The sequence below is a fragment of the Rutilus rutilus genome, assembly GCF_951802725.1.
Source record: "Rutilus rutilus genome assembly, chromosome: 8".
In the NCBI taxonomy this organism is placed as follows: Eukaryota; Metazoa; Chordata; class Actinopteri; order Cypriniformes; family Leuciscidae; genus Rutilus; species Rutilus rutilus.
The window spans coordinates 2093138-2107914 of NC_140222.1; the positions used below are offsets into that span (position 1 = coordinate 2093138).

General features: G+C 45.7%; 1 protein-coding gene across 2 annotated transcripts in view; it reads left to right on the forward strand.

Annotated features, from left to right (window-relative positions):
- The window catches only part of LOC311295717 (uncharacterized protein), a 40297-nt gene that overhangs the window by 11355 nt on the left and 14165 nt on the right, over positions 1-14777 (forward strand). For both annotated transcript variants that reach the window (XM_084417206.1, XM_084417207.1), the window contains exons 3-4: positions 12935-13588; positions 13952-14569. In XM_084417206.1, coding sequence (XP_084273332.1) covers positions 12935-13588; positions 13952-14569 — 1272 coding nt within the window. The remainder of the gene's footprint in view (positions 1-12934; positions 13589-13951; positions 14570-14777) is intronic.

Consider the following 14777-nt stretch of genomic DNA (forward strand, 5'->3'; position numbering starts at 1 on the left):
AGCGGATGCCGATGAAGACAGTCGTAAACCGGAAACTGATATGCCAACTTCTGACAATAGCGGAAGTTCGTCGCGACGCTTGTGCACATAGCCCATAGGCTAGTGAAGGACTGACTTTGCTTTGCTAGCGTCGTCGTTGCTAGGGTTGGGTAGCTAACGTTAGACAGACCCGGTGCTAATACGGCACTGGTGCCTTAACGACCGTTATCTACCGGACTGAATATCAATGCGCATTTCTGTGCTTCATATCGGTGCTACTGTTGTGCATGTGCTTCTCTTGGATGCTCTGAAAACGGACGTTAGAATAACAGAAACATTGCTTTGCTGCACGTGACGCTAGTCAGCAGCTAACTTTAGCATACTGTTAGCTAGTAGCTGGATTAAACACTGTTAAAATGCTGGCCAAACAGTGTAAAGTGTGACTGTATTTCACTGTAGACTAGGGGTGGAACGGTACATATATTGAACCACCTAATCTGTGTTGTGTCCTCTCTATCGATTTGCTTTAGTATCATGTCCACTAGATGGCACTGATGTGTTTACATGTTCAACTGAAGTAAGAGCTGTGGAGAAAAAAGATAAGTAAAGAAATGCTAAGCTACTGCTCGTGTCTGTCTGCGTTTTATCCATTCCTACTCCAACTTAACAAGTGGCGACGAGGATGTTAAGATGGCCCTGCTCTCTCTACAACCCCCAGTTGCGTTCCTGGAATGCCCAGGTGAACCGAAACTGTCCTTTGATGCGTGGGAAAAGTTATTTCAGAACTACCTGCTTGCGATCGGCGGAGAAGAGTTTTCTGCCGAGAGAAAGAGAGCACTGCTCATACACTGCTTAGGAACAGAAGGGCAACGAATCTACAATACATTGCCTCTTACTGCTGATGCATACGATGGATCGTTACAAGCACTGAAACAGTTCTTTTCTCCTAAGCTGAATGTGGTTTCAGAGAGATATCACTTTAGACAACGTGCTCAAGCCGTGGGTGAGTCCACTGATCATTACGTTGCAGCGCTGCGCGAACTAGTGAAAACATGCCCTTTTGGAAATATTGAGCATGAAATGATCCGTGATCAGATTGTGGAAAAAATGTCCATGCCTCGAATTCGTGAAAGACTGTTACTAGAGCCAGATTTAACCCTTGAAAAGACGATAGCTATTGCAAGACAAATTGAATCGGCAGTAGCAGACGCCAAAGTCATAGCTGACGGGGAATCAAAACAAGTAGCAGCGATTCAGAGGCAAGAAAAGACGCGAATGCAAAAAAATAAAACAAGGATTAAGTCGAAGGAGGATAAACGGGTGAAGGGACAGCAGCAGTGTTACCGTTGTGGTTCTGCTAACCACCTCGCAAATGATAGGTCATGCCCTGCTAAAGACTGCAAATGTAGAACATGTGGAAAATTCTGACATTTCTCAAAGGTGTGTAAGACAGCATCAAAGTCAGTTAATGAAGTATGCTTGCCTGAAGTGACAGTACTGTGTGTGAATGACTGCCATACAGATGATGGAGCTCCAGTGGGTACTTTTACCATAGCCACGCCCACATCTCCTATTCAGACTTGTACCATTAGGATGATGGTGGATACAGGGTCTGGTGCATCAATTCTACCGCAACACATATTCAAAGAATATTTCAGCTCATGTGTTCTGTCACCACCGAAAGTGCAGCTTTTGACTTACTCAAAGGAAAACATACCTGTGTGTGGCTCCCTGAGACTGAATGTGACATATTACGGAAAGACTGTTGCTGGTGAGCTTAACATTGTCAAATCAGGAACTCCTCTCATTGGACGTGACTTATGTAAAGCAGTGGACATTGAGATTAAGGGTGGTCGCTTGATTGAACCTGCTACTTACTGTGCAATTCTTCAACCATTCAGCATTTCACTTGTTTCTGCTGATAGTCCTGTTTCCGTACCAACTGGCGCTGGATTTGGTTGCGCTAAAAATTTCACACACAAAGTGAAGATCCGCCCTGGAGTTAAGCCTATTCAACAAAAACTTTGTCACTTACCTCTATCAGTGCGAGCAGCAGTGTCAGACGAACTCAAGATGCTAGAGGAGAATAACATAATTGAGAAGATTGATTCATCTGAGTGGGTTTCTCCTATTGTGGTCACAAAACGAAAGAACAACACAATCCATATGTGTGTTGATTTACGAGAACCTAACAAGGCGGTGGTACAAGACAGTCACCCCCTACCACTGATCGAAGACATACTGTCTGAGTTGCATAGATCAGTGATGTTCTCTTCTCTTGACCTCAAAAATGCATACCACCAAGTACAATTACACGAGGAGAGTAGAGGACTTACTGCTTTCATTACCCATGAAGGTTTATATCAGTTTTGTAGAGTACCATATGGACTGTGTTCGGCACCATCTGCTTTTCAGCGAATGATGACCATGATCTTAAAAGGCCTTGATGGTGTACAGTGTTACTTGGATGATGTTATTGTCCATGGTGCGTCCGAAGCCATTCACAATGCAAATCTCAAAGCTGTTCTGCACAGGATCAGTGAAGCTGGGTTGAAACTGAATACAGAAAAGTGTAAGTTCAACTTGACGACACTTAGTTTTCTTGGATACAGACTCTCAGCTGATGGTCTGCATGCAGATGATGCTCATGTTACTGCAATTATAAATGCACCCACTCCTACTGATGCAGCTACACTACGGTCGTTTCTGGGTCTTGGTGCCTGGTACAGTAAGTTCGTGCCTGCCTATACTACTCTGGTTGAGCCAATGAGAGCCTTACTCTGTAAAGACTGTGAATTCCACTGGAAAACTGCAGCACAATAAAGTTTTGATAGAGTCAAACAGGCAATAGTGGATAGCCCTGCTCTTTCCTTATTCAATCCCAATCACAGTACAATCCTCTCCTGTGACGCCTCAGACTATGGTGTGGGTGCTGTATTGACTCAGCTGGATGACACAGGAACAGAAAGAACCATTGCTTTTGCTTCACGCTCCTTGTCTGATGCTGAACGAAAATACTCCATCGTCGAGAAGGAAGCACTGTCATGTGTTTGGGCTGCAGAGAAATGGCGTACATGGCTGTGGGGAAGGAAATTCTTACTACGCACTGACCATCAAGCTCTGACTACTCTTCTCACGAGTAAAGGAAATAGTCGAGCTGGGTTACGTGTGGCTAGATGGTCTGCACGTTTAATGGAGTTTGACTACAATGTTGAATACAGACCTGGTCCATTGAACAGTGTTGCTGATTGCTTATCAAGATTGCCTCTTGTTAACAATGGACAGGACTTTGCGGAAACCATTGAGTCTGTTGCTATGATTTCCTTTGCTTCCAGCGCAATCACCAAGGAAGATTTCCAGTCTGCATGCAATAACTGCCCAATCAGACGGAAGCTCTGATACGTAACTGTCAGACGTGCAACCAAAATGACAAATCTGCGGTGATACATAATGCTCCTCTCAACCCTGTTGAATTGCCTTCTGCTGCATGGGAAAAGGTCTCCATAGACATTGTCGGACCATTCGAAACGGCACCATCAGACTGCAGATACGCAATAACGCTCGTGGACTACTTCAGCAAATGGCCGGAAGTCGCTTTCGCGTCAAGGGTTGACACATCTACTGTTAAACAGTTCTTGATTACTGTTTTTTCTAGAGAAGGAAATCCAAAGGAGTTGGTCTCAGACAATGGACCTCAGTTTATCTCTGCTGAGTTTTCTGAGTTTCTGAGAGAGAGAAACATAAGTCATTTCAGATCTGCTGTCTATTATCCACGTGTGAGATAGTTGAGAGGTTCAACAGAGTTCTGAAAGACTGTCTACAAACTGCTTCAATTCAAGGAGAACCTTGGAAGACGTTCACTCAAACATTCTTGATGGACTATCGAAGTACTCCTCATGCTACTACAGGAGTTACACCATCTGAGTTACTCCATGGTCGATGTATGAGAACCAAGTTACAAATCATGGATTTTCCAGTAAAAGAAGCTGACAGAAACTTGATACGAGAACACGTAAAAGTGAAACAAGACAAGGTTAAACGGTACACTGATGCCAGGAGAAATGCAAAGCCCTCAAGATTCCGACCTGGTGATCTAGTTCGAGTTAAGAAACCTTGGATGGTAAAGAAGGGTGATCAGAAGTTCACACATCCAAAAGCTGTTGTACAGAAGAAAGGTGAAGATTCTTACCTGCTTGATGATGGTAAGGTGTGGAATGCCTCACGTCTTGCTGAAATGCCGAAATCAAGTGGAAGTGTTACTCCTATTGAGGTACAACATGGAACAACAACAAGTCTGTTAAATAGGTCTGTTAGAGTTAGACAAAAACCCGTCTGGACCAAGGACTATGTTTTAGATATGTAAGGAAATGCAGAACTTGAGATAGTGGAGTTAATATTTGAATGAAAAAACAACACGAAAAGTAAAATTTATTTCGTTGTTTCAAAATACTTTTATTCTTGATTTTGTTATTTCTGTTGTGATATACATACAGTTGTATTCTTTCTGAAAAGGGGAAGATGTTGTGTCCTCTCTATCTATTGATTTGCTATAGTATCATGTCCACTAGGTGGCACTGATGTATTTACATGTTCAACTGAAGTAAGAGATGTGGAGAAAAAGATAAGTAAAGAAATGCTAAGCTACTGCTCGTGTCTGTCTGCGTTTTATCCATTCCTACTCCAACTTAACAATCTGTAGCCCTGCCTTAGCTCTGAAGCAGGCTGCGATGTAAAGATTGCAATGCTGGAATATGTTGTGTGTGTGTGTGTGTGTGAGAGAGAGAGAGAGAGAGAGAGAGAGGCGCGATCAAACAGTGGAAACATAAAAATGTACTCCTTAATTTTGTTTATACAGGACATCATTCAAACTGCAAAGTGTTTAAGTTACTGTTAATTAAAATTTTAAGGAAAACAAATATATTAATCTGAAATGTAGCAAATAAATTTTCAATTCATTCAGGTGCAATTACGGGGCGGCAGTGGCTCAGTGGTTCATGTAGGTTGTCTACAAACCGAAAGGTTGGTGGTTGCTCATGGACACCTCGACACTTGGTCAGGTGGAACCGGGGCCACCTGACCAAGTGTCGAGGTGTCCATGAGCAAGACACCTAATCCCAGCTGCTCCCGACGAGCTGGATGGCGCCTTGCATGGCTGACACAGCCGTCGGTGTATGAATGAGTGAATGGGTGAATGTGAGGCTATGTAAAGCGCTTTGGTGGCCATAGGTCTATGAAAGCGCTATATAAATGCAGTCCATTTACCATTTACCAATTACCAAACATATCTCAAGGTCTTTTTATTAATTTAATTAATAAACTAATTATATAAAATTATTGTCAGTGCACTACAAATAAACTTGTTCTATGCCTTTATTAATAAAACTTATTTAAAAAATACAAGGCTTAAGTAATTTATTTTCCTTTGGTGGTACAGCCTGAGACATGCACAAGCCTTCTGCATTTTTGTTTTGCTTTTCCCTCCATTGTGCTGAACTCGTATCGAACCGTGATGTCTGAACCGAGGTATGAACCGAACCGTGACGTCTGTGTACAATTCCACCCCTACTGTAGACTTTTAATTTAAGTGTACAAGTGCAGATTTGTCAAGTGTTCAATAAATGTTTTTGTTGAGAAATTTTGTCTATCTTAAGTAATTATTTGTGTTACATTTTATCTTTCAAATAGAGGTTAAAAACAAGCACATATCGGCTAAATATCGGCCAAAATAAATCGGCAGCATTTATCGGCCATCGGCCGACCCGAATTTCAAAAGATCGGCATCGGCCTGAAAAAAACAATATCGGTCGACCTCTAATTACATATGAGATCGCTCGTTTTAGCATCTTCTTCACCTGTGTTTTGATCAGGAGATTCAGTACTCTTTCAGAAGATGTCACAGCACCCCCTATCTTATAACAGTAAAAACACAGAAAACCGGAAATTTTCTGTCAATTGCTGGGAAACATTTTCTCACAAATTATAGAAATGTCCATCAGTGGCGGCAACAAGCTTGTTTTGTTGCCCAGCATTAGGTCTATGTCACTGACAAAACTCACACCCAGCCTTCCTCTCCCACCTCCTCTAGGTGTTTGGTGTTTTTAGCCCCCAATGGCTCCTTCCAGGCAGCTAACCCTAACCTCAACCTTAAACCTACCCATCCCCTCGCTGCCTGGAAGGCTCCGTTGGGGGCTAAAAACACCAAACACCTAGAGGAGGTGGGAGAGGAAGGCTGGGTGTGAGTTTTGTCAGTGACATAGACCTAATGCTGGGCAACAAAACAAGCTTGTTGCTGGGTGGAACCAGCAGCGATGAAGAAGACTTGGAGCTGGGCGGGACCTGTGGAGATGGGATATTCAGGGAAATGTCCATTCTGTACTTCCTTCACCAGCTGAGAACTTTCAGTCTGCCACAGGAGCTTCTTCTGCAGTTCTACTCTACAGTCATAGAGTCTGTCCTCTACACTTTTTTGGTTCAACTCAGCTACCAAATCAGACCTCAGAAGACCACAGCGTATTGTCCGGACTGCAGGGAGAATCATCAGTACACCCCTCCCCACTCTCCAGGAACTGTACTCATCGAGAGTGAGGAAAAGGGCTGGAAAAATCACTCTGGATCTGGATCAGAACTGTTGTCGTCTGGTCGGCGCTACAGAGCACTGAGCACCAGAACAGCCAGGCACAAGGAATTTTTCCTTCCTCAGGCCATCTACCTCATGAACAGTTAAATGTTCTCCCCACTGTGCAATAAAAACATGTGTAATACACAACACTATTTACTTTATAACACTTTGTCTATTTTGTATATACAAAAGTTTTGGGACGCCTGCCTTTACATTCACATGAACTTAAATGACATCCCATTCTTAATCCGTAGGGTTTCATATAGAGTTGGCCCACTCTTTGCAGCTATAGCAGCTTTAACTCTTCTGGGAAGGCTTTCCACAAGGTTTAGGGTAATTTTTGACCATTCTTCTAGAAGCTCATTTGTGAGGTCAGGCACTGATGTTGGACGAGAAGCTCTCAGTCTCGCTCTAATTCATCCCAAAGCTGTTCTATCAGGTTGAGGTCAGGATTCTGTGTAGGCCAGGCCAGTTCCTCCACACCAGACTCCTCATCCATGTCTTTATGGACCTGCTTTGTGCACTGGAGTACAGTCATGCTGGAACAGGAAGGGGCCATCCCCAAAATGTTCCCACAATGTTGGGAGCATGAAATTGTCCAAAATGTCCTGGTATGCTGACATACTCCAGAGAACACATCTCCACTGCTCTAGATTCCTACGGCGGCTGCTTTACACCACTGCATCCGATGCTTTGCATTGCACTTGTTGATGTGAGGCTTGGATGCAGCGGCTCGGCCATGGAAACCCATTCCATGAAGCTCTATGCACTGTTCTTGAGCTAATGTGAAGGCCACACGAAGTTTGGAGGGCTGTAGCTGTTGACTCTGCAGAAAGTTGGCGACTTCTGCTCACTGTCGCCAGCAGCATGCGCTGACCCCGGTCTGGGATTTTGCGTGGCCTACCACTTCGTGGCTGAGTTGCTGTTTGTGATGAGGTTCAGTTCAGTATTAGTAAGGAAGGAAGAAGACAGGGGTCGGCTTGAGCTGGGACTCTCGCTTTATTCACGTTTCTTATAAAAAAAACAAAAGGTGCGCACAAAGCGCGTTCACCGTGCACAAGCACAGCCACAAAACAAAATAACTCAGAATTCTTTCGGTGATTCTCTCCAGCTCTCAGCAGCACACAACGAGGTCCCAGCTCGTCTCTCTCTCTCTCCCTCTCTCCCTCGCTCCGGCTTATATCCGGTCTCTCCACGCCAATTACTGAAATCAGACACAGGTGTTCATCATCTGCACTTGACCTACTTATGCTCCGCTCTGCTCCGTCCTCTCTCTCCCGCTACAGACTCAGCAAAACCACGCCCCCCTCGCCACGTACCCCCACCGCCCGACTCAGGCCGGGGAGCCATCTGGTCTGCAGCCTCCCCCCCCCTCCTCCTGGAGAGAAAGTCAGCTACAGCCATCTGTACACCCGGCTTGTGGATCACCTGAAATTTAAAAGGTTGTAAAGCTAGATACCAACGGGTGATCCGCGCGTTGGTATCTTTCATGCGGTGGAGCCACTGCAGGGGAGCGTGGTCCGAACAGAGGGTGAACTCCCGTCCCAGGAGGTAATAGCGGAGGGTGAGATTAGCCCATCTGATGGCCAAACATTCTTTTTCTATGGTGCTGTACATCGTCTCTCTCTTAGAGAGCTTGCGACTGATGTACAGCACCGGCCGTTCTTCACCCTCCACCTCCTGGGACAGGACAGCGCCCAACCCCCTGTCCGACGCGTCTGTCTGTAGAATAAAGGGGAGAGAAAAGTCAGGAGCATTTAAGAGCGGACCGCCACACAGAGCAGCCTTTATCTGGGTGAAAGCCTGCTGACACTGCTCCGTCCACTGGACCATATCTGGTGCTTCCTTTTTAGTTAAATCAGTCAGCGGGCTGGCGGTGTCCGAAAAATTTGGTACAAACCTTCTATAATAGCCCGCCAGCCCCAGGAACTGTCTAACCTCCTTTTTGGTCTTGGGTCTCGGACAAGTCGCAACTGCTGCCGTCTTGTCAATTTGTGGACTCACCTGTCCATGACCCAAGTGGAAGCCCAGATATCTTACTTCCACCTGCCCAATTGCACACTTCTTCGGATTGGCCGTGAGCCCAGCTCTTCTCAGCGTCTTCAGGACAGCTCGCAAATGCTGCATATGTCGCTGCCAATCACCACTATAGATGATGATATCATCCAGGTATGCAGCGGCATATGCAGCATGCGGCCGGAGAATTCTGTCCATCAGACGCTGAAAGGTTGCCGGAGCCCCGAACAATCCGAACGGAAGAGTAACAAATTGGTGTAATCCGAACGGCGTTGTGAAAGCTGTTTTTTCTTTGGTCATGGGAGACAAGGGGATCTGCCAATAACCCTTAGTTAAGTCCAGTGTCGAATAAAAACGAGCAGTGCCTAGTCGATCAAGCAATTCGTCAGCCCTAGGCATTGGATATGCGTCGAATTTTGACACAGCATTCACTTTCTGTAATCCACACAGAACCGTACTGAGCCGTCCGTTTTAGGAACTAAAACTATCGGGCTCGCCCAGTCACTGTTGGATTCTTCTATCACTCCCATTTCTATCATCGCTTCTAATTCAGTTTGAACTACTTTTTTCTTGTGTTCTGGTAATCTATACGGCCGGCTGCGAACAACCACGCCCGGCTCCGTCTCAACATGGTGCTGAATGAGATTCGTTCGACCAGGCAGGGGCGAAAACACATCAGCGAAATCTGCTTGTATTGATTTTATATCAGTGAGCTGCAAGGGCAAGAGGTGGTCTCCTCCAGGGGCCAGAGCGAGAGATTGAGATTTTGAACTCACTTCTGGACCGAGATCCTCCTCCCCACTCACTACCGTTGCCAGCATCACTGATTCTGCCTCAGACCATTTTTTTAGCAGGTTGAGGTGGTATATGTGATGTGCTCCGCCCCTATCCGTTCGAGCTACCTCATAGTTGAGAGCACCAACTCGCCGTGTGACCTCGAAGGGTCCTTGCCACTTCGCGAGTAATTTTGAACTAGAAGTAGGGAGTAATACAAGCACTTTATCTCCCGGTGAAAATTGACGCAGTCTAGACCCCCTGTTGTACAACCGACTCTGTTTGTCCTGTGCCTGTAACAAATTCTCCATTGATAGCCGCCCCAAATTGTGGAGTTTTGTTCTCAGGTCCATGACATATTGAATTTCATTTTTGCTATTAGAAGGTCCGTCCTCCCAAGTCTCTCTAAGGACATCTAACACCCCACGGGGCTGACGTCCATAGAGAAGCTCGAAGGGGGAAAACCCCGTGGAGGCTTGCGGGACCTCCCGTACAGCGAACAAGAGGGTTTCTTGCCACTTATCCCAGTTTTTGGCGTCTTCATGCACGAACTTACGAATCATTGATTTTAACGTGCGGTTAAACCGTTCGACCAAGCCGTCCGTTTGTGGGTGATAGACGCTGGTTCGAATCGATTTAATGCCCATAACTCGTAAAGTTCGCGAATAGTACGTGACATAAACGCCGTGCCCTGATTGGTGAGAATTTCTTTCGGAATTCCCACCCGGGAGATTAGTTGAAACAATACGCTCGCCACACTCTTAGCGGAAATAGTGCGGAGCGGCACTGCTTCAGGATACCGCGTTGCATAATCCACCAGGACCAATGCAAAGCGATGTCCTCGCGCTGACCGTTCTAATGGCCCGATGAGGTCCATACCAATTCGCTCGAAGGGGACCTGCATTAATGGTAGGGGGCACAATGGTGCTTTTGGGGTGGCCGGTGGATTCACCAACTGACATTCACGACAAGACGCGCACCACCTGCGCACATTCTCGTGAATGCCCAGCCAAAAGAACCGGGCCATGAGACGGTTTAGTGTAGCCGTTTGTCCTAAATGCCCGGCCATTGGATTACAATGAGCCGCCTGGAAAAGCATTTCCCGACGGCTTTTAGGTATCAGTAACTGGGTTGTATCTTGCTTTGTCTGGGTGTCTTGGGTCACCCGATACAACTTATCTTTTAAAATTGAAAAATAAGGATAGGAGAGCGGTTGATCAGGATGAAGAAGCTGACCGTCGATAGAACGAACCTGATCAAAGGCATTTTTCAGCGTTTCATCCCGGGACTGTTCCAGGGGAAAATCATCATGCTCAGGGAGGATGTTTCGCTCCAGAGCACTCTGTTCCCCCGAAACAGGCTCCAGAGGTTCCTGCTCAGCTTCTCCCAACTGTGCAACCGCTATTCTACTCTCATCTCTTTTCCCCCAAGAGGCATCCGAACATAAATACCCCAATAATTTATTAAATGAGGGCCAATTAGTACCCAAAATTATCGGATGCCGGAGGTGCGGATTAACTGCCACCTCTATTCTATGCTTTTCTCCCCTGAATTGAATATCCACAGGCAAAATAGGATAATTCACCACTTCCCCGTGCACACACCGAACCTTAACCATGCGGCTATTATCCAATGCCCTAGGCTGAATCAGGCTTTGATGAATGGAGGATTGGTTACATCCTGAATCCACCAAATCCACCATGGGTCCCCACAGCGCCAACAGGCCGGCCCAGACTTTACCGCCGCCCTGGCGGCAGGAAGCGGGTCAAGCGATTGGCGTGGAGAGAGGAGCTCTGGGTGCAGCTGTTGGCTCCGCCAAAGAGCCCGTTCTCCACCTGGGCGCTGGCTTCGACGGGAGCCCTCCACGGGACCTAGGAAGGGGAACAGGTTTGGAGAGATAGGGGGAAGGGGGAGAGAGAGAGAGAGATGCAGATGGTAATGGGTCGCCGACCCCTGGGCACGCCACCATCTGGTCTTCCGCCAGCTGGATGGCCTGGTTCAGCGACATCGGGCGGTGGCACTGGACCCACTGCGCAGTCTTCCTAGGCAGCCTGGCCACGAACTGCTCCAGTACCACATGATCGATCACATCCTCGACGTCGCTTCTGTCGGCCATCAGCCATTTGCGGCAGGAGTCCCGGAGCTGCTGTGCCATCACGAAGGGTCGGCCGGACTCTTCCAGGGTTAGGGTCCTGAACCGCTGTCGATGTTGTTCCGGGGTCCGACCGACCCGCTGGAGGATGGCACGCTTGAGTTCCCGGTAGACCAGGAGATTTTGGACTGGCAGTTGGTGGGGGGCTATCTGCGCTTCTCCTGATAGCAGAGGAATAAGCCGCATTGGCCAGTCCTCGGTGGGCCATCCCCGATCCTCTGCCGATTTCTCGAATAAATCCAAGAACGCTTCCGGTTCATCCTGAGGACCCATCTTGTTTAGCGGCAGAGGAGATGTACTGTCTTTAGATGAGGGGATGGCCCGAACCTCCCGGTCTACCCAGCTCCGGAACAGCTCGCGGTCTTCATGCTGGGATCAGAGGAGCGCCTCGAAGCGTTTGTCTTGCTCCTCCTTGATCGCCAGCAGATGTTGGTGTTGCTCTTGGTGAAGACCGGCGAGCGACTGGATGATGTCCGCAAATGGCGTACCTGGCGGGGACTGTATGGCGGCGGCGATCTTCTTCCTTCCCGGGTTTCAGCACCAGTGTGATGAGGTTCAGTTCAGTATTAGTAAGGAAGGAAGAAGACTGGGGTCGGCTTGAGCTGGGACTCTCGCTTTATTCACGTTTCTTATAAAATAAACAAAAGGTGCGCACAAAGCGCGTTCACTGAATTCTTTCGGTGATTCTCTCCAGCTCTCAGCAGCACACAACGAGGTCCCAGCTCGTCTCTCTCTCTCCCTCTCTGTCTCGCTCCGGCTTATATCCGGTCTCTCCACGCCAATTACTGAAATCAGACACAGGTGTTCATCATCTGCACTTGACCTACTTACGCTCCGCTCTGCTCCGTCCTCTCTCTCCCGCTACAGACTCAGCAAAACCACGCCCCCCTCGCCACACTGTTGTTCCCAATTGGTTCCACTTTCTTATAATACCACTATCAGTTGATCATGGAATATTTAGTAGTGTGGAAATTTCACGAATGGACTTATTGCACAGGAGGCAACCTATCCCGGTCCCACGCTTGAATTCACTGAGCTGAGAGCGACCCATTCTTTCACAGATGTTTGTAGGAGCGTCTGCATGCCTAGTGCTTGATTTATACACCTGTGCCATGGAAGTGATTGGAACACTTTTGGAGTGGTGTCCCAACACTTTTGGCAATATAATAACTTTTTTTATTTTTATTATCTGTTTCTTGTTGTTGTCATTCTGTCTGTGCACTGAAAGCTTCTGTCACCAGGACAAATTCATTGTGTGTGTAAGCATACTTAGCAATAAAGATCTTTCTGATTCCGATAGAATATACAGTTTGTACAGAATAAAAGTCATTGTCAATGGAAAGACATGAAACCCTGATGTGTGTGTGTGTGTGTGTGTGTGTGCTCTTTTTCAGCGAGAGATCTGAGGATTGTTCTGCTAGGAAAGCATGTATCAGAAAACAACCAAGTGGAAAATGTAATCCAGGGTAATTCAGCGTTTGACAGGGAAGCTCCTTCATCTTATTCACAGCAGCAAAGTGAGAGAAACATCACAGTCATCAACACTCCTCACCTGCTCCAGCCACAGCTCTCACCGTATCAGATCACACAGAGAGTGAGAGAGTGTGTGTCTCAATCTGCTCCAGGACCTCATGTGATCTTACTCGTACTGCAGTTTAATGACTTCAGTGATGAGGATCTGAGAAGAGTGAAAACTGTGCTGAACATCTTCAGTGAGAAGGCCATTAAACACACTATAGTGTTGACTACTGATGAAGAGACACCCACATCCAAATTGACTTCTAAGATATGGGTTAACCCTATTCATAATTTAATAAAGGAGTGTGGAGGAAGACATCTTCAGTTTGATGCAAGAAACCCAGGATGGCGCTCTGAGATGATCAGAAGGACAGAGAAGATACTCCAGGAAGAACATGAAGAATTTCTCATCTGTAACATGTATGAGGCTGGAGGTGATTCAGTGGATGGAGATTCAGAGAATTTTGGGGAGAATCACAAAGGGGGTGAACAATTCTATCAGAGCACAAAAACAGGAGGTGGAGGAGGAGGTTTGTCAAATACTTTTTTTCAGGATAATACTAAGAATATGATCATGGACTACTTTTTTGTCCTTTAATTGTTATAGTACAGTACAGACTGTACTACTGCATGACTTGAACTATTATTTATTCTCTTTACTAATCTGTTTTGTTTTGGTTGGGAAAACTCAAAAGAAAAATGAGATATTTTTGTAAGGAGTATTGAAACATTGACAGAAAGATAAGCTATGCAGCTGAATATAGTGTTCAGACACAGTTTTAGTAATAATGTCATTTTTCACCTAAGGCATTTTACAATATAATATTGTTTAAGAAGTCTACATTTGGTATCAAAGCTAAACTGAGTCTAATGTCTCTTAATTTATGTTTCAGTGACTACTTCTGGCAAAACAAACCTGAACATTGTACTGTGTGGAAGTAATACAACCTTCAAGAACTCAGTGTCTAAAATATTTAGAGGGGTAACGAGTAAACCTCAGAACGAGATGAGTAAAGTGTGTGTGAAGAGAGAGGGGAAGATTCATGGACGGCAGATTACTGTAATAGAGCTTCCAGCTCTCACTCGGCTCTCTGAGGAGGAAGTGATGCGGGAGACTCTCAACTGTCTGATTCTCTGTGATCCTGGAGTTCATCATTTCATCTTTGTTACTCCTGTCAGTCCACTTACTTATGAAGACAAAGCAGAAATGGAGAAGATTAAAAGAATATTTAACTCTAATGAGCACTTCATGGTGCTTTTCACTACTGATCTCACTGTTGACCGAAGTGTGTCAGATTTTGTATTATCCACAGAATCTCAGAAGGTCGTGAGTCTCTATGGGAGCTGGTACAGTGTGATGGGGTTAAAGGACCATAGAAACTCCGGACAGATCTCAAAGATTCTAAATGGTATAGATGTCATTAAGATTGAACCCTATTCACTTCAGATGTATATGAGAGCTCAAAAGAGAAGAATCCGCCAAGAAGTAGAGGAGAAACTGAGTGCGAAAGGTAATGAAATCAAAGAGTTACAGGTTACAAGTAAAAGTATTTTATTTTTTTCTGAATAAAGAATTTTTGTGAGAATACAGTAATAAGCTTACAGTACAGTACATCTAGTGAACTGTACATTAAGAAACACCGTTTTTATACATAAGCTACCTATTTCAAGGAGATTTTTTTTATTTTTTTATTGTTGAATTGTTTGCAATTAATGACT